This window comes from Dipodomys merriami, unplaced genomic scaffold, assembly GCF_024711535.1.
Source record: "Dipodomys merriami isolate MVZ:Mamm:240054 unplaced genomic scaffold, mDipMer1.0.p SCAF_9, whole genome shotgun sequence".
Classification (NCBI taxonomy): domain Eukaryota; kingdom Metazoa; phylum Chordata; class Mammalia; order Rodentia; family Heteromyidae; genus Dipodomys; species Dipodomys merriami.
In genome coordinates this window covers 41,086,826-41,105,471 of record NW_027206512.1, presented here as the reverse complement: position 1 = coordinate 41,105,471, position 18,646 = coordinate 41,086,826, and the positions used below count along the sequence as shown (strand labels likewise).

At 36.9% G+C, this 18,646-nt stretch overlaps 1 protein-coding gene across 3 annotated transcripts in view; it reads left to right on the top strand.

Moving 5' to 3' along the window:
* Positions 1–18,646, top strand: part of Grxcr1 (glutaredoxin and cysteine rich domain containing 1) — a 105,136-nt gene that overhangs the window by 72,834 nt on the left and 13,656 nt on the right. Inside the window, exons 2-3 of one of the 3 annotated variants that reach the window (XR_011369929.1) lie at positions 8,205–8,270; positions 12,121–12,141. Coding sequence is in view for 1 of the 3 variants with exons in the window: in XM_070012314.1 (XP_069868415.1) it covers positions 8,205–8,270; positions 12,121–12,300 (246 nt within the window). In the remaining 2 variants the exon portion in view is untranslated. Of the gene's footprint in view, positions 1–8,204; positions 8,271–12,120; positions 12,435–18,646 lie in introns of those variants that run through there. The other 2 variants (XM_070012314.1, XR_011369930.1) reach the window with 2 other exon arrangements.

Here is an 18,646-nt window from a genome sequence, read left to right as displayed (position 1 = left end):
TTCTTACCACATGGGTATGAAAGATAGAAGGAAATCAACCAGAGCACCATGAGCGTTTTATGGAGTATTATTACAAGAAGCGATCAGTAGCATTTCACCCAACTTAAGGAAATCTTGAAAGAGAAGATAGTCATAACAAGTAGGACATTTTTTACTGCATTGGTTGAATCTAACATTTTATTTAAAATATATCTTACTTTTGATTAAAGATGTTAGTTTATTATATTTTTTATTTGCTTTGATTTTATTATATTAAGGCGACACATTTTAATGTATTAAAATATTTTCCTCATCTAAAAAATTAATCTTTCCAGTACAGGACTTTTGCTCCTGTTGAATTATATTCCAAGGGTAAAATACAACAGATGAGAATATTGACCTATGAGCTGTATTTTTTTTATGCGCTGTATTTTACAGTATTTATTAATGCATATAAGTGTTCGTGTTTCAGACTATGAGGTACTCTTTTAGAGTTTTAACTGTATTTGCACATGTATTTTTTCACACAGGTAGAAATGATCCATTTAAAATGTGTCTTGTGGAAATCACTTTTGTTTGGAGGGGTATGAATTATTTTCCCATTCTCAACGTTTCCTGGAAATAGATATGTGCACAATTATATACCAGCCACTAGGAGGCACTAGTTTATCACATCTCCCTGACAAGAATTTCTACCTACAGTCCTATGCAGTTGAGTTGGGTGGCATTAAGGAATGCCACATGTGGTGCAAAATGCATTAAGATTAAAAGACATTTATTTCACTTAAACAAACATGAAATGAATCTATGCATGTACACACACATATATGACTCTCTGTCAAATTGAATTGGTAAACTAGACAGTAATTAAAAATAGTTGTTTCCTCTGTTTTGTGTTTGTTTTTTCCCCCTCTTTCTAAGGAAATGAATGGCAGGTCACATGCAACATTATTTTATCTACAACAAATTAAAGGGTTACTGCTTTGAAGGATTGGCAGAATTGTTCATAAAATTGTATGCATGTTAGGAGACAATCTTATTTAGTATGTGCCTAGAAGTTGTATAAAGCACAGCTATAGTATATGGCTCAGGACCAGTGCTATGTAAGACCCTTGTCCACTACCATGAGTCTTAAGATGGAACACCTAAAATATAATGTGCTTAAGCTTTGAGATTTCTTCAGTATGGCTCTTTACCAAAGGTAGTATTTAGTCAATCAAAAACAGACATTATATTTTAAATTATATTTTAGATTACTGTGATTTTAGAAGCATGAAGAGGAAACGATATGAATTTCAAGCACATTTCTAAATATGAAATTTAGAATGACTTTTTTTAAAGAAGCAAATCTACTAAGGAAGTGAAAGGGAAATTTAATTTGATGAATAAATCCTGCTTTAGAGTAGTGCCACAAAAGTCTATTTCTAACATAAATAGAGTTACAGTTATGTGTCCTTGTGACTTGTGGTTTACTCTGCTGTGGCTAATGCTGTCTGATTAAAAAAACACATTATGGCAGGATAGAAATAGCTTTGGTTACAAAACAACAGGGAACAAAGCAAAGATATAAATTTACTACACCCAGTGCTGTTTTATGACCCTAATAAGTCATCTTTAAAGTTGACCTAAAGTTTCTTGAAGAATAAATCATCTTGGTTTTTCCAACTAGTGCTTTTTGATGCATGGACCTTTTGGATTGTACAATGAAGAAATTTTGACAAATAATCTAGCCATTTTAAAGGTACATTACACTGTTTTAGTAAAACAATAGATCTGTCATCAAGTTTTAATTTTGCTTAAAAATTATAGTCAAGTATTCATTTCATTATGCATTTATATAGCAAAACCAGAAACCTTGCAAGGTTAGATTTATTCTGGAGAGCTGTCATCCTTGATTATTATACTTTGAAGGTATCTGCAATGTACCTTCAAAACTTTGCCATATAAAATATGGAAAACTAGCACACTGACTATAAAATATAAGTTCCAATAAACACCATAAATTTTAAGTAAGATTAATATTATGCTCTGGCTTCTCCGTCTTATCCTTCATAATGGTATAAGCATCTTTAGATACAGTATCTTGACAACAAACTACTTCATATTTTATTCCATGAATGGTTTACTTTTGTCTTTACCTTAATTCCACCTATAGATTAGTTCAGCCTTTTATCATGTTATGCCTGCAGATATTTGATAATTTATTGAGCAAACTTCCTTGCAGTAATGCATATGTATTTAATAGGCAGAGTATATTTTTGGATATTGCATATATATTACATGTATATTTGGGTATTACAATAGGTTTTGATTATCTTTATGTTATTTTCTCTCCATTTCTGTTTCTGTCTCTGCTGCCATTTGTTTCTTTCTGATTATGTATCTCTTTCAGTTGTCTCTGTGTCTCTCAATCTCTCTGTCTCTTTCTCTCTCTCTCTTGCCATCATTGAGAAGCTTCAAATATTTGATGAAGGTTGTTATAGATTATGAAAGATTGGACAATTATGATTTTAATGAATAGAAATTGTATGCTGTTCACACAGGTGGTGAATACTCAAACATTAACATCAAGGGAAGATGAAAATACTAATAATTAATGGCTGAAAATGAATTAATTTTTTAATTTTTTTTTTGCTGGTCATGGGGCTGAGCTCTGGGCCAGGGTGCTGTCCCTCAGCTCTTCAGCTCAAGGCTAGCGCTCTACCACTTGAGCCACAGCACTGCTTCTACTTCTACTACAATGCTTTTTCTACTTATATGGTGCTGAGTAATCGAACCCAGCACTTCATGCATGCAAGGAAAGTGCTCTACCACTGAGCCACCTTCCCAGCCTCATGAATTAATTTTTTTATTTTGTAGCAATTTTTTATTGTGATTGATTACATAAATTTCACAAATTTCACAGTATTGTGAGATAGTAATACTTTTAAAGTCACAAACACATTTTAACCTTCATGGGGCAAATTGTCTTTATCATGGTCTATAAAGTTTATGAGTTCTATGAGCTTTGACAGTACAGTTATTTCTTCCACAACGGGTGATATGTACATTTCTTTCCTTTTGCTTCGTGTCAGCTGTTCCCTCTTTCCCACACATTCCCTCCCTCCCTTCACTGCCATTGAGTTGCTTAGTTCATTTTGATCAATGTCCAGTGCAGCTGATGGGTCCCGCTGTTGTATATTTTCCCCTGTTTCCCTCTGTTTCTGTGTCCTCCTCCTAATTTCCCTCAGATGTGCGCATATATACCATATATGTGGTCAGCAGCATGGGGTCACTTAGTAATGATTGACCAGATGAGTGGAGGTCCTTTATTTACTTTTGTTGTATCTTTTGTTTACTTTGTTGTATCTCCTTATGTTTTGGATTAAGCATCCATTTATCAGGGAGAGCTTGTGCCTTTTGTCTCTTTGCTCTTCTCTTACCTCACTCAGCATGATTATTTCTGGTTCCATCCATTTCCTGTGAATGCCATTATTTTGTTCTTTTTAATGGCTTCATAATATTCCGTTGTATATAAGTATCACAATTTTTGGATCCATTCATCCATAGTGGGGCATCTGGGTTGTTTCCATATCCTAGCTATTGCGAACAGTGCTGCAATGAACATGGAGGTGCATGTGTCCTTGTATCCTGGTTCCTGTTGTTCAGATAGATGCCTAGAAGTGGTATGACTGGGTCATAAGGGAGGTCTATATTTAGCTTTCTGAAGACCCTCCAGACTGCTTTTCAAAGTGGTTGTGTTAGTGTGCATTCCCACCAGCAGTGCAATAGGGTTCCTCTTTCTCCTTTTCCCCTCCAGCATTTGTCATTGGCTGAATTTAGGATGCGGGCCATTCTGACTGGAGTAAGGTGTTATCTCAGGGTTGTTTTTATTTGCATCCATGAATTAATATTTAACAACAAGTTTTGTATGTTCTCATGCTTTGTCATTTAGGCCTTGATGACAGAAGGGCTGGCCTTCCTAGAATCAGCTAATTCCCATAATGGCAAAGAACTTGCTCTGGAGAGAGCTTTTAAAATGTAAAAGAATCAGTCAGAGCCTAGACCCATAACCCACGTTCTATATGATATTTTCAAAACTGAAGGTGCTATCTCCCTGTCCGAAATCACCCTAAAGCTTGCTGTCATATATGTAGGGGTATTTCCCAAAGTCCACTGAAATTCAAACTAGCCAATCCTACACCCATTGACCTGCCTTGCCTTCTTACGGAAACCATAACAAAAGCTCTGATCCACTTTCCCCCTTCATCCCTCCTAAGCTCCTGCTTCTTCTTGGAGGCTCACCTCCCATGTCCCCAGCCTGGTAAGGCTTGCTTCCTCTTTGGAACCCTAAGTACACCTCTCTTCTCCATGGCAACTGTCTCGATCTGTTGTCATCACCATATCAGAACCATAAAATCCACATTTTTAAGGTAGAAGAGATTAACACTCACCTATCTCACCTATAAGGTTACATTTAAAAGGCATCATGGTAAATCCTTTTCAGAAAAATTTCGTGAAATCCTCCTGTCGCCAGAGGCAGGTGAGAGTTAGTGCTTAAGTTTTCCTTTAAAGGTAGGAACTCGTTCTTCACTTGGGGTCCCTGACTTTGATCGCAGAAGAAGAATTTCTGGAGTAGCCACCATGGTAAGAAAACTCAGCAGAGTTTTATTGAGTAAGTAAACAAGCAGGCAAGCAGGCAAATAGACACAAAGCAAACAAACACATACGCGGGAGGGCAGGGGCACACTCTGCCCAGTGTGAGTGCTCTCACAGGAGACAGAGGCATACAACTCTTGGGCCTGTTGAGGTATTGTCATTGTCTCTAATCACATGTGGTGTTACTTTCTGAGCTTCCAGGTCAGAATTCATCCTGCTATAAAGCAGATCCTTATCCTTGAGATAAGGAGGGGCCCTGCTCTCTGCATTTTGAGGCAGGTGGCTTAAGTTTGGCAGAAGCATGTTCCTCAGGAAGGCATACATCCTGTCAGACACTTGTTAATTCTTGGGATGAGGAATGTATCCCTCAGGAAGGGATGCCTCCTGCTGTCTCTCTTTGAAACAAAGGTGGCACTTCTGTGTTTCTGAATACCATATTTATGCTTTGCCTTCATCAGGTCTCAGTTTCCTTAAGTTATTGGGCTTCATTTTCCCCTAAATGACTTTGTTCCTTTAATCTTTAAGGGAAGTACATGAAGGACTATCTCCTGCATTTGCTATAGTCTGGCCATACCTCATGTTCCACTAGTCTATCTGGCTTCACTTCCACCTTTATAAGGATCACTTTGGGAATAAAGGGTCTGAGGTTGTAAGGGGGCTGATGAATTTATCCAAAGTTGGAGCTAGGGAGTGTTAGAGCCAAGTTTAGAATAGGTATTGAACCAGGGTCTATAATCTCAGCCACTGAGCTCAAATATGCTTCCCATCACTTAGTTTAACTCTTAAAAATTCAGGAATTTCATCCCCTCCATTTCCTCTCATATTTTTGCTCTACTGGCAGATTCTTTTCTAAAAGTGAACTTAGAAAGAATGCATGTTAAGTTTCTACTCTATAGAGAGTAGAATATTGTTCCTGTACAGGTCATTAAATAGAGTATGATGTATACTGTGAAGTATCTGAAAAATGGAAATCATAATGGCTAAAGAAAGCCTCACAAAAATACAACAGAATGATGTAACAAATATAATTGACTTGAGAGTCGAGTAGCCAGCTATTATAGGAGGAACTTTTGTTCATTATTCTTAATAGTAACAATAATAATGATAATAATAACCACAATAACAATAATAAACCCAAAGAAAACCTAGCATCATTTATATCTGGCAGCTGTATTTAGATTCCATAGTTCTGGCAGTTCTCCGAGAAAGAATCATTTATCCAAAGCATTTTGTGTGTTCTAACTTTTATATGAGGCAGAGTCTAGTTTTGAGAATAATCCACTTCTAATATTGCAAATTTGGGCTTGGAATGTTGGCTTAGTGGTAGAGTGCTTGTCTATTATGCATGAAGCCCTGGGTTCGATTTCTCAGTACCACATAAACAGAAAAATCCAGAAGTGGCGCTGTGGCTCAAGTGGAAGAGTGCTAGCCTTGAAAGAGGAAAAAAAAAAAAAAAGCAAATTTAAGTATAACTTTGAAAACTTTTTGATCAGTTTTCCTGATGATAATCTTCAGTTGAATTTTTATGTCACAGGCAAGTTTTGAAAGCTGGCTTTAAAAAATGACTTGAAAAATGAATAGATGTAGTTTTCTCTGTTATAAAATAAGTACAGCTCATCATGTTGATTTCATATCTTGTACTCCCATTATGTCTCTTGACTGTCAAAAGGAGTTTTGAATCAATAGAACTGAGGAACAAATCATTTAATAGAAGAGGGCTGGGAGGGAAAAAAATGGGAGAAAATGAGGGAGGGGAATGGTTAGGAGAACGAAAAGGAATAGGCCAGTCTCAACAGGCATCAGCAGGCAAGGATTGCTTATTGAGGAACAGCTAGAGGCACAGACCTTCCTGCAGGTTTGTAGGTTGAGCCAGAGAGTTGGGACAGGAGCAGGGTTTTCATAGGAGGTTCAAACAAGGAAGCAGAGGCTAATGAAGTAAGGTGGGGCCTTTCAGTTGGTCCCACAATGGGGTGTTTACAGCTGGGCTTAGGTGGCTTGCCCTGCCAGTACTTCATACAAGCTCACACATACCTGGGATTTTGCTTGGCATCGTGTGGGCCTAGGACAATAGGGTGGGGGTCAATCCTTCAGGAGTAACACTTCAAAAAGGAATGTATTCATTTCCCAACTTAGTAACTTTAACCCTTCTATATATTACTTTCATAATCAAATTTAAAAAAAGGAAAAACTCAGATGTCAAAGGAGTCTCTCTCCTTCCCCTTCCTTCTTTCCTCTGCTCCCTTCCCCTTCTCTTTCTTTCTCCCCTGTTATGTGATTTTTTAATCCATTTTTTTCTGTATTACTTGTTTGCATTTGTTTTCCATTCTATCGTGTGGATTGCTCTTTTGTGTATTTACAAAAATACATATCTTGACTTCCATCAGAATAAGACCTTCTTATTTCTTTAAATAAGTAATTGCCACACAGCATAAAATTGAAATATTTATTGTGTGCTTCCTTTTGTTATCTATTCTGTGATGACAGTTCATTCATTCCTCACTTTTTGCAAATGCAATGTGAGTCTGGCAGATGGGCCTTTGGTTAGAAATAATTATCCCATTTGCTTCTCTCCTTATACATTGGGAAGTAGAATTGGGAATGCAAGAAACATCTGGAAAACAGAGAAAATCAGGGTAGTTCAAAAAAGTACAATGAGTTTGTTGGAAAGTACAGTAGATACATTTCTCCTTTTCTTACTTTCACTGTAAAGTTTTAGAAATTAAAAGCATCAGCTCTGCAGTGGGTTTCTTGCCTAAGTTCAATTCCTTTCCTTCTTTTTTTTTTTTTTTTTTGTCGGCCGTGGGGCTTGAACTCTGGGCCTGGGCGCTGTCCCTCAGCTCTTCAGCTCAAGGCGAGCGCTCTACCACTTGAGCTACAGCGCCACTTCCGGTTTTCTGGTGGTTTATTGGAGATAGGAGTCTCACCGTCTCTCCTGCCCGGGCTGGCTTTGAACCTCGATCCTCAGATCTCAGCCTCCTGAGTAGCTAGGATTACAGGCGTGAGCCACCAGCGCCCAGCTCCTTTCCTTCTTTTTCTAGTGATCTTAGAATTATTATTTAATCTCATTTACTGAGGCTCCATTTCGCTGATGCTAAAGTTTATTCAATCAAGTGGCATGATATTTTTTTCCTTTTTGTGTTGGTAATAATAATAATAACAATAAGAGTAATAATAGCTCTTTTATAATTCCATGCATAACTATAGGAAGGGTTATGTCTAGGATTGCTGGTATAGGGCAGAGACAACTGGAAACTTCCTCAAAGGCTGTTTCTTAGATGGAAGAGTTAACTCCTTGGCCAACTCTCAGGGTATGCCCTGTCTTTCCAAGTCTGTCACTTCATGTGACAGTGGTTCTTTCCTGAGCTCACTCCTGCTGGCAGTTTTTTCTGTGCCTGCCATAAACCTTTGTAGAGAGAGGTGAAAATGTGACAGTGTGGAGAAACTTCTTTTTGGCCTCTGGTTTGTACACTGTAAATTTACTCAGATAGAAAGGGATGAATTATGTCCATTATGTTGTACATTCAGCTGTTCTGGTTAGACATATGTTTTCTCAAATACTAACACAATGGATTTTCTCTTGTTAATAGGGTGCTGAGAAAATTTTGTCAATGAATGAATCAGGAGAGCTGCAAGATCTCTTAACCAAAATTGAGGTAATTATGCTTTTGGCAACTTATTTTTAGAAGTCAGAATGTTAAAAACACTCCGATTATAATTGGATTTTCCTAATTGGATTTTCTTCTCACATTCTGACAAGTATATAACAGACTCCATGTGACAGTTCTAATCGGATATTCCCTGCTATTAGGTTGATCTAACTAGAGTGACATTAAGGTTATTTTCTAACAATTTCATACTACTAGTTGAAAATTCTGATCAGTTTTATTTGAGGCTAATTTTCTCTAATAGGGATATTTATGAGTCATTCCAAGTCAGGCAATTGTTTAAAGCACACAAAATGTGTCATTGAAACTTTTGTTTTTCACAGGGACTAGCTCAACACTTTTAATGGTAGAAGATAAAAACTGTCTCTCCAAAAAGCATGTTTTAACTTTTGCTCCTGTAACTATAGCATCCAGGAAGATACCTAGTCTCTACTCAAGCCATCATTCACTGAAGGAACAATCTTTAGATTCAATACTTCAGCTCAACTCCATTATGTGTATTTGCAGCCAGATTGTCAAACCAAAATGGTTTCTAATTTGGCTGGCAATTAGAATACCAAGGAGATGATTCTTTAATTACTTGAAGGTCAAACTTTCACTAGTCACAGAAAGGAAAACTTTTTTTGACTATTAGTCACGTCAGTTTCCTCTTTCTTTTATATTGAAGCATTGTTCAAATTTGTTGGAAATTCCATAGCTGTTTTAGTTTCCTTTGCTTTTTGAGAGAAAAACCATCTCCTGAAGTCTCGAACTTCTTTTGACTCAGGGTCTTCTTTATAGGGAACACTATAAAGTTGGAACCAGAGTTCCAGTATAACAAAATTGCTCTTTGAAAGAGCTAAGTAGGGATTTCAGCACCATTTAATTAATTAATTAAATTTACTTATTCTTTTAAAATCAATCGTTTAGATTGAAGAATGAGATTTCTCAAAGCTAACAAAGCAAGGAAGATCTTTGGTGAGTGATCTGAAGATCCCTCACCCCAACTTCTGTGTCACTCACATTTCCTTTTAATTGTCTTGTATTTGGGGACACCATGTTTACAGCATTTAGGAAAAAAAGAAGAATGCTGCAGATGTAGCTCAGTGGTAGTGTGCTTGCCTCGCTTATCCATGGCCTTGAGTTAAATTCTCAGTACTACAAAATACAAATTTAAAAACAAAACATAAACTGCTATTATAGGGGAAAGACTATAGGGTTTGGTTATGAAGAGAGCTTTCCAATCTTGTTTTCTAACTTGAGCTGAATTTCTTTTCCCCATGAGGAAGCTTTGTTTTTCCATTTGGAGAATGGTAGTTTCTGTCAGATAAGGTTGGTGTGAGAAGATGACATGGACTAGCATACTAAATCTGTCAGTGCTTTCCTCTCCCACACTTAGGGTTGAAATATCTAAGCTTTCTTAACAGTAATGGTGGTTTCAGAACCTTTCTACATTGTACCTTATGCATCAGAGTTAACACATGGATTGAACCATGTTTACTCTCCCTTTATTACAGTGGCAAGAACATTGGCCAGAAGGCTACCTAGAGGTGTGTTTAGCACAATGGACAATAGCTGGGCACACTAGTAATCTTAGCTACTCAGGAGGTTGAGATCTAGAGGATTTCAGTTGCAAGCCATTTCCAGGGAGATAAGCTAAGCAAACTTTATCTCCAGTTAACCAGCAAAAAAGTTAAGACTGGAGGCATGACTCAATTGGTAGAGCTATGAAGGAAGAAAAAAGCCACGTTAAAAGTAGGAGGCTCTGAATTGAAACTCTAGTACAAACCCCATCCCCCACCCCCACGAAAATTACTATGCCATATAACCTCGAGAAATTTAGTTTGAGATAAAAGATAGTCAAACTTTTATAGGGACTTATAGTAACTTAAGAAGCAATTTATTAGTAAATAATGACTAATAACAACTAATCTTACTGATTACTTGCCACGAGCCTGGAAGACATTGACTTCTCCCAACAACTCAGATAAAAGACAGATCTCCTCACAGAATTGCACTAATTTTGAAGACAGGATTCTAGGAGATGCCTCATTAGTGACTCTTTTTTTTGTGTGTGTGTGTATGTGTATCAGTTATGGGGCTTAAACTCTGGGCCTGGGCGCTGTCCCTGAGCTCTTCAGCTCAAGGCTAGTGCTCTACCACTTGGAGCCACAATGACACTTCTGGTTTTTTTGAGTGGTTAATTGGAAGATAAGAGTCTCATGGACTTTCCTGCCTGGGATGGCTTTGAAATTCGATTATCAGAACTCAGCCTCCTGAGTAGCTAGGATTTCAGGCATGAGGCACCAGTGCCTGGGTAGTTTGTTATGCGTATAAACATGAAAGCATACCTTTTAGTGTAGATATACTACACTAGTGTAGTGTATTACTTTATTTTATTTATTTTTTTTGGAGGGTAGGGGGCTTGAACCCCTCTCTCAGCTCTTTAGCTCAAGGTGAATGCTCTACCGCTTGAGACACAGTGCCACTTCCGGGTTTTCTAGTGGTTTATTGGCGATAAGAGTCTCACGGACTTTCCTGCCCGGGCTGGCTTTGAACCAAGATCCTCAGATCTCAGTCTCCTGCGTAGCTAGGATTATAGGTGTGAGTTAGTGGATTTAACAAACATGTGACTTTTTGCCCATTGAAAGTAGTGAAGTAAGTGAAGGCCCCTGAAGTAAAATAATTCTTTATTTTGTTGTGATTTTATGTATATTTGGGAAAAGTAATGTTGAAGGAGAATGAGCTTTTGAAGTTGCCTAGATGACATATATTTCAGAATTTCTGTTTGTTGACTGTTCTGTAATGTCACCCAATATGTTTGTGTGTACCTGATGGGTGCCACCAATGGACTTCAACCAACAGTAGAAATACACATGAATAATCTTCAAAACTTTGTTCTCTACCACATAACTGCCTAGTTATTTCCACTTAATGTTAGAGTTGCTTTACTTGGCTTGAGGTAAAATGGATGATAGCTACTGTGAGAAGTTTTATGGCTGTACATAAATGTCTCAAGATATCTATGATTGTTTCCTTAGGTATAAAGTGAGGATAATGATGCTTGAATTATGTCTTTATTGAAGAAGATACATATATATGTGAATGGGGTAGTTTGGGGGAAGGTTTTCTATAATAATGCATTTGGAAATGTTTTGAAAAGAATGAAACACTTTTTCAAATAGACAACACAACAATAGATGGTCAGTTGAGAGTGGTCCACCTTCAAATTGTGACTTAGAGTTTTTAAATTTTTAAATTTTTTATTAGCTGTATAGTCTTTAAACAAAGATGTGAAATAGTTAGAGATGATACAAGGAAAGGAACATCATTTTCCTTCAAATAACTATTCCCAGGAAGTGGTGCTGTGGCTCAAGTGGTAGAGTACTTGCCTTGAGCTGAAGAGCTCAGGGACAGCACCCAGGCCCAGAGTTGAAGCCCCACGACCAACAAACAACAACAAAGAACAACAACAACAAACAAACAAACAACCCCCACCCCAATCTCCTGAATAATTCGGTTTGCAAAACTGTTTTTGTATGAGGGACTGTTCTTAAAGGCATGTGTCATTTAACCTAAAATGTATTAACCTTTACAAAATAGACACAGTGCGACCGATAGGGCCATCAACAGGTGAGTGAAGGAGGACTTCTGCTAATTTTGTACCCCTCCTTAGATCTAATGTGTATTATTGGTAGATGATTCCAAGTGAGTAGCCATACTTTATTATATTACACTACATGATCATTCTATATTATAGAATTACATACTGTTTTACACCCTTTCACAGAACAGAAATATGGGAAGACATTATGTTGCCGATGCTAACATAGTTTCTATCCTCTGTCACCCTACACAGAGAGTGCAGCATCCGCACGAGTGTCCCTCCTGTGGGGGCTTTGGCTTTCTTCCTTGCTCCATGTGCCATGGGAGCAAGATGTCAGTATTTCGCAACTGCTTTACAGACTCTTTCAAAGCCCTGAAGTGCACAGCCTGTAATGAGAACGGTCTCCAGCGCTGTAAGAACTGCACTGGTTAGTCAGAGAATCTACCCAGGAAAAGTCTCATTTTATTAACTAACATCTGAAATTTGCTTTATACTTCTTTTTTTTTTGTTTTTTTAAAGAAAACCACATCATGTTTTTGGATCAATCAATAAAATTTGTATATTATAATGCCTTTTGTTTTAAATTTTTGTTGAGCTCATGTTTGTTGATTTATGCAATGAATATTCCTTCAATAATGGCTGTGTGCCCAGTCCTGTGCTTAGAGACCCTGGTTTCAAATTGGAATTGGTGGAGGATACAATAGCATTCCAAGATATCCAGAGACTGGATCTTTTAATACATTTGATCTTCCAGAGCAAAGCCAAAATGTTATCTAACTGTGTTTTTTGGCCTATTGCTGTGTTATCCATTGTCCGAGATGAGTTAGTGAAATTTCTAAGCACACATCAATTACAGGGAAGTTTGCTCAAGACCATAAGAAAGAACATTATCATGTTTTCTCTTGGGTAGTAAGTGTTTAAATTTGATGTGTGAGGTTAATTAGAACACACAGAAAAGTATAATGAGAAGTACTCAATAAATTTCATAATTAACACAAAAACAATGGATTAGAAATATATCTTTTGATTGATCAGATAAGAAAATGAACTAACATTTGCCAAGTATCTTCTTTGTAGTTGTATTTAGAAGGCATTTTGTCTGTTCTTTACAATACCCTATAATTCATGAAGAAACAGTGATTCAGGGTTAATTAATTTTCCAAAGTCTTAACATTTATGTTAATTAGTTGCTTCTTCGTGAACTGCCTTTATTTCTGGTATAAAGGAGGAAATTAGTCAAGCAAATGAAAAACTTGCTCCAAGAACACTTCTACATAAGTAAATGAAAAATGTATCCTGGGTACCTATGCTTTCAAAACTTCAGGTGCATCTCCCTATAACTTCATAGATGTCAAAATCAAGCAAGGTTGCTGGTTGGTAAAGGTGTATGTTATTGGCATATTGATTAGGGTTTTGTCTGGCCTTTCATAAACAAACATCTCATAGAGTAAGGAAAAAAAGCCAATCTGGGCTTTTTAAAAAAATGGAGTGAACATTAAGTGGAATCTTTTAGAAATGAGTATGCATATTATACTGTCTTATTTTTTTTCAATCTTTTCTCCTGAACTTTTAAAGTTTCCTTATTCACAATTTAATTTGATGGCTTTTCTTTTTTTTTTTTTTTTTAGTAATTGACTTCATGGGACAATTTCTAAGACATTAAACAGAGCTCTTCTCACATATTCTTCCTCTGGTCTCTTGTGCTCTTGCCAGTCTCTAAGATATTTAGCTTTAAACGATTACATTTAACTAAAATTATTATGTTACTTAAATGTATGATGTAATTATACATCACCAGACTTGTGAGTAAAAACAATTGACTCTTCAGATAAGTAATTGTCAGCCAGTAGAAGTGTACAGGCAGACAAAGCCAATTTTCTTGATTATAAACGTTTAGGCAAGAGGAAGGATCCAGAAGGAATACATTATGGAAGGATTAGGGATCATCTGCCAACCTTGAGGAAAGGTGAAATAGAAGGTGGCCAACAAAGTTTCAACTATAATGCGTGGCCAGGGGCATTGTGGATATTATGTTCAAGGTGATTCATTACTGTCTTCCTCTTCACCCTTCAGGCTCATCAGTAGCTGGTATAACTCAGGTGCCAGCATTTCTAACACAGCCAATATTTGACTGGAGAATCAGTTACCTTGGGAAATACACAGATTTTTTTTTTCTTTTGCAAAGGAGAAACACTTCCTGACCTTCCTACCTAGAAGCAACATCACTGGGTATGCATCTGTGGGAATCTGCCATGGATGGATACTTAATTGAGGCCATTCTTCTCTGGGAGTCCTTTGACAGGCTATGCTTGGTTATTCAACTGACTGAAAGAAAATTCACCTGTAAGGAAATAGCCACTATACAAAGTACAATTATTGTAGGAAAAACATTCATGCCCAATCTGACGGAAACTTTGTTTTGGCTCTATTTTGTACCTGGAAAAATACTTCATTAACCTTAGCAAAGAACACACTGGGCTGTTCAAAATGTGAGATTTGGCGGCAAGGTGACTTTGAAGGAGAATATAGTTTTTGTAGAAGAATACAAGATGACATCAAAGCATTGCTTATGTGTAGTAAACTAGAGCCTACTCTCAATGCTAATCAATAGCTAGTAAAGAATCCATGCTGGTTTCCTGAAATGCATTTGCCTCATTAACATTCTGTGTCCTTAAGCTGTTACCGTTTTTTCCTCTATGTTTACTGGTACTTTGTTACTGCTCTCCACACATTGTTTGATAAATCTCAAGTTGAAAGACACATGTATGTCCAAAATACAGGTACACAAATCAGTTCTCTAAAAATGTTTGTGTAATCTGGATGATAGTACAACTGTCAACACACTGCAATGAATGAACAATGTTACAACTAGTAAATAAGAATGATCTTTTGAATTTCTTTCTCATATTTCTGGTTGCATTTCTCTTTATCTACTGTTGTTCCTTTACATCTGATAAACTGAGTTGTTGTGAAGCCTGAAGATTCTAGAAGAACTGGGGCACAATCTAAGGTGTTGTTTCCTGGAAGACCACATAGTACTGGAGTGCTCGGAAGTTTGTGAGTTTGCTGGGACTCTCACAGGTTTTTCTGAGTTTCCTGTCTGCTATAGAGTTTACCCAGAGACTGAACTGGCAGATATGTTTCCTGTCACATTTTGTTTTCTGGCTAGGAAATATTACAGCAAGGTCTATTATTAGAAAAGAGAAATATAATTGCTTTTCCTTATTATATTCTTTCCTTAAAGTAAAAGTATGCTTTGTATTTCTTCAGTAGTTGCTATGATTCCATGTGCTATTATCTATCTATCTATCTATCTATCTATCTATCTATCTATCTATCTATCTATCTATTTATCTATCTTACAGCTACAATTAGTTGTAGTTCTTTTCCTTTCATTTCCTCTTCTCATTTTTTTCCTTTTTATATCTGTAGATGTAAGGAATGGGATCTTTGAGATTATGTAAGAGAAGTCATAAGAGATTTAAATTTGCTGGTGGTTTGATATTGTGAAGTAGTTATAGAAATTTTCCTGACTTCTGGGGTCAAAACTAGCCATGTGATAATCTTGAAATACTCTAAGCACTGGGAGGGATACACAGATAAATATGCTACAACATGGCCTGCATCATGATGGATGTACCAGGGCATGTTGTAGAAGACTTGTCATGAACTGTATCAGGCTGGTTATAAGATGTCTGGTGGGAACACTAAGTACTGTAGGGTGCTTGAAGAAACACATCACATGAATAGAAAGCCTTGTTGGACATAGTTTGAAGCACTCTTTTTGATAATAGCTAGGATTTCTTTGGGAAGGTAATGGGCAACAGGATAATACTGAACAAGTGGAAATGAAAGCATTTCATTTAGTGGCTGGTAGATGCCAGCATTCATTCCTGCTTCAAAGATGCCAAAGATGATAGAGATAGACAGTGGATCACTAGGGTGGGGCACAGGATCTGGATTCTAATTATTTGACTCCCAGTTCCATCATTGGCATCATTAGACAAGGCACGTTAAGTAAACCTGCTTTCCTTTTCTTTCCTTTCTTTCTTTCTTTCTTTCTTTCTTTCTTTCTTTCTTTCTTTCTTTCTTTCTTTCTTTCTTTCTTTCTTTCTTTCTTTCTTTCTATCTTTCTTTCTATCTTTCTTTCTTTTTGTCAGTGGTGGGGCTTGAACTCTGGGCTTGGGCACTGTCCTTGTGCTCTTTAGCTCAAGGCAGAGCGCTCTACAGTTTGAGCCACAGTACCACTTCTGGTTTTCTAGTGGTTTATAAGAGTCTCATGGACTTTCCTGCCTGGGCTGGCTTTGAACTGTGATTCTCAGATCTCAGCCTCCTGAGTAGCTAGGATTACAGGCTTGAGCCACCAGTGCCTGGCAGCCTTCATTTCTTATTTGTAAAGTAGGCACCTAATTGGGTTTCTCAGATTATTATATATGTATATATATGATTATTATATATGTATATAAATGTGTACATATGCATATACACACATATAATTTATTTATTCCAGTACTTGGCATATAGAGTTTGAGATAGTTTGGGACTAAAAGAGAAAAAACTGGGAAAGTACAGAAATTTGTGTAAGTAATGATAGCATTGACAATCAGGTTACTTTTTCCATGAAACATATTTTGGGAAAAAACTATTAAATGAAAAAAGGAGCTGGGAAGTGTAGTGGTGTTTTTCCTGGCCTGAATGAGGTCTAGAATATGAGAAAATTTTGTGTTCCTCCTTTACCCTATGTGAGATATCACATCCTTGGAAGCCCACTTTGCCTTAATGTTAAGGCTCTTCTGCAATCAGAAAATGAACTTAGAAAAATCACTGCCATTTGAAAAACAAATTGTCACTTAAAACCACAGAAGGGCTGAATCAATATGACACAAGGACTGTTGGGTGTAAAATTCTGTAGAAAGATTTCCAGAGGAAGAATTTGATAATTACGAATCTCTCCTCACCCATGAATCCCCAATTAGCTGTAAACTCTTTCACTCTATTTCATCACATTAACAAATTCTAGCCAAGAGCACAATAAAACTGTTATGAATATTTTGATGGATAAAGTTCATAGTAGAAGCCTCTGGTTTCAAAGAGAAAAAAAAAAAACCCATGGGATTTTAACAGCTGGATTTCCAGGACCATGCAAATTGGAGCTAGATGGACCACCGAAGTGTGAATGAAAGACTTTCCTGCCTTTGGCTTGCTCATTGGGAGCTCTTGCTTGGCTGTGCACATACTTTCCAAATCCATTCATCTAGTATTGAGTTTCCGGCAAACACGCAGATACTTCTGCCCCATTGTGCAGCCCACCTAATGCTTTATTCATTTGATTTGATTTATTTATACTGTGTCTATTTCTCCCACTGCTCTGATGTGAATTTAATACAAATTCAATGTCCAAAGAAAATCTAGCAGCCCAAACTGGATTTAATGAAAGCCAGGGTTTAAAAGTATGGAAAGATGAGTTATGTTTATTCTATGAAACCCTATCAACAGGAAGCGTTGGGGATCCCAAAAGAGTTCTAAAGGTAAAGGTTTTGTTTTATTTGTTTTCTTACTCAGAAACTTTTAGAGAATACAGTTAAGTTCTCACATTCAGTCACATGCAGTATAGAAGTACAAAAGAGAAAAGCAGCCATTTTGAATGTTTCTACTTAATAATGACCAGACATTATTCTTTAAGATGAGTTTATAAGCATTACCATGCTTCATTCCCTAAAGATTCTATATATTCTGGGGGCAAAATGACAAGCTAAAACTTGGGGGTGAAGGACCAGACTCCACATATTAATAGAAGCAAAAATTGAGATGAAAATGTAATACAAATAAGCTTAAAGGTAATGTCAGAGTGGTTAAGAGAACAGAATATGTCCATTATAGCACATGGAAACCAGACAGATATGATGACAATTTAGATAATGTTTCTATCAGCCATGGTTCAAACAAGAATAGAGGTCATTCTTGTGACTAGATAAAAGTGTTTTATTAAGAGTTACACAATTTTTAGAAGAACTGAGGTCAAGGATACCAACATAGTACTCAGTTTGGAACATCAAATGATGGTTCTGAAGACTTCATTAGGAAGTTGCTCACATCCTTAGTCATCTGGTGTGTGTGTGTGTGTGTGTGTGTGTGTGTGTGTGTGTGTGTGTGTGTGTGTGTGTGTGTGTGTGTGTGTGTGTGTGTGAGTGTTTATTTGTAGTGCTAGGGATCAAAGCCAGGGCCTTGTGCATGTTAGAAAAATTGGAGATTATGACTTGACTTGGAATTTGCTGAATTTCATTTGGCAGCAACTGCATGTGGACTATAAAGTCTACTTCACTTTTATCCTACAAATCTTATGCAAATATATCTTCTGGAAAAGCTCTAATGTACAATTGTGCAAGGAAGAGGATTGTGGGAATTGTAGTCTTTACTTTCACAGTCCTTCCTTGTAATTATAGATATTATACCTAAGAAGTGGGTAGAAGTTAGGGCGAATTGAACTGAACTCTCCCAGCTGGTTTATTGAAGGTAAGAACACTGGAAAAGCAGACACTGGAAGCAGAAAATAGAACACTCAATTTACAAAGTATGTGATACATATTAAGGTGAACATTTTGATCTTGTACTTGTGTAGACAAAACAGAGAATTCTGGAAGATTCACTTCTTATAGCTTGTCAAAATTCTTAAGAATGCAATTTATTAAAGGAGCTAATCTAAAATGATCACATACTTTGAAACAGCTTAAGTTTTTTTGTTAAGACTATATTTGAGTATCTGTTCAACTTATATATG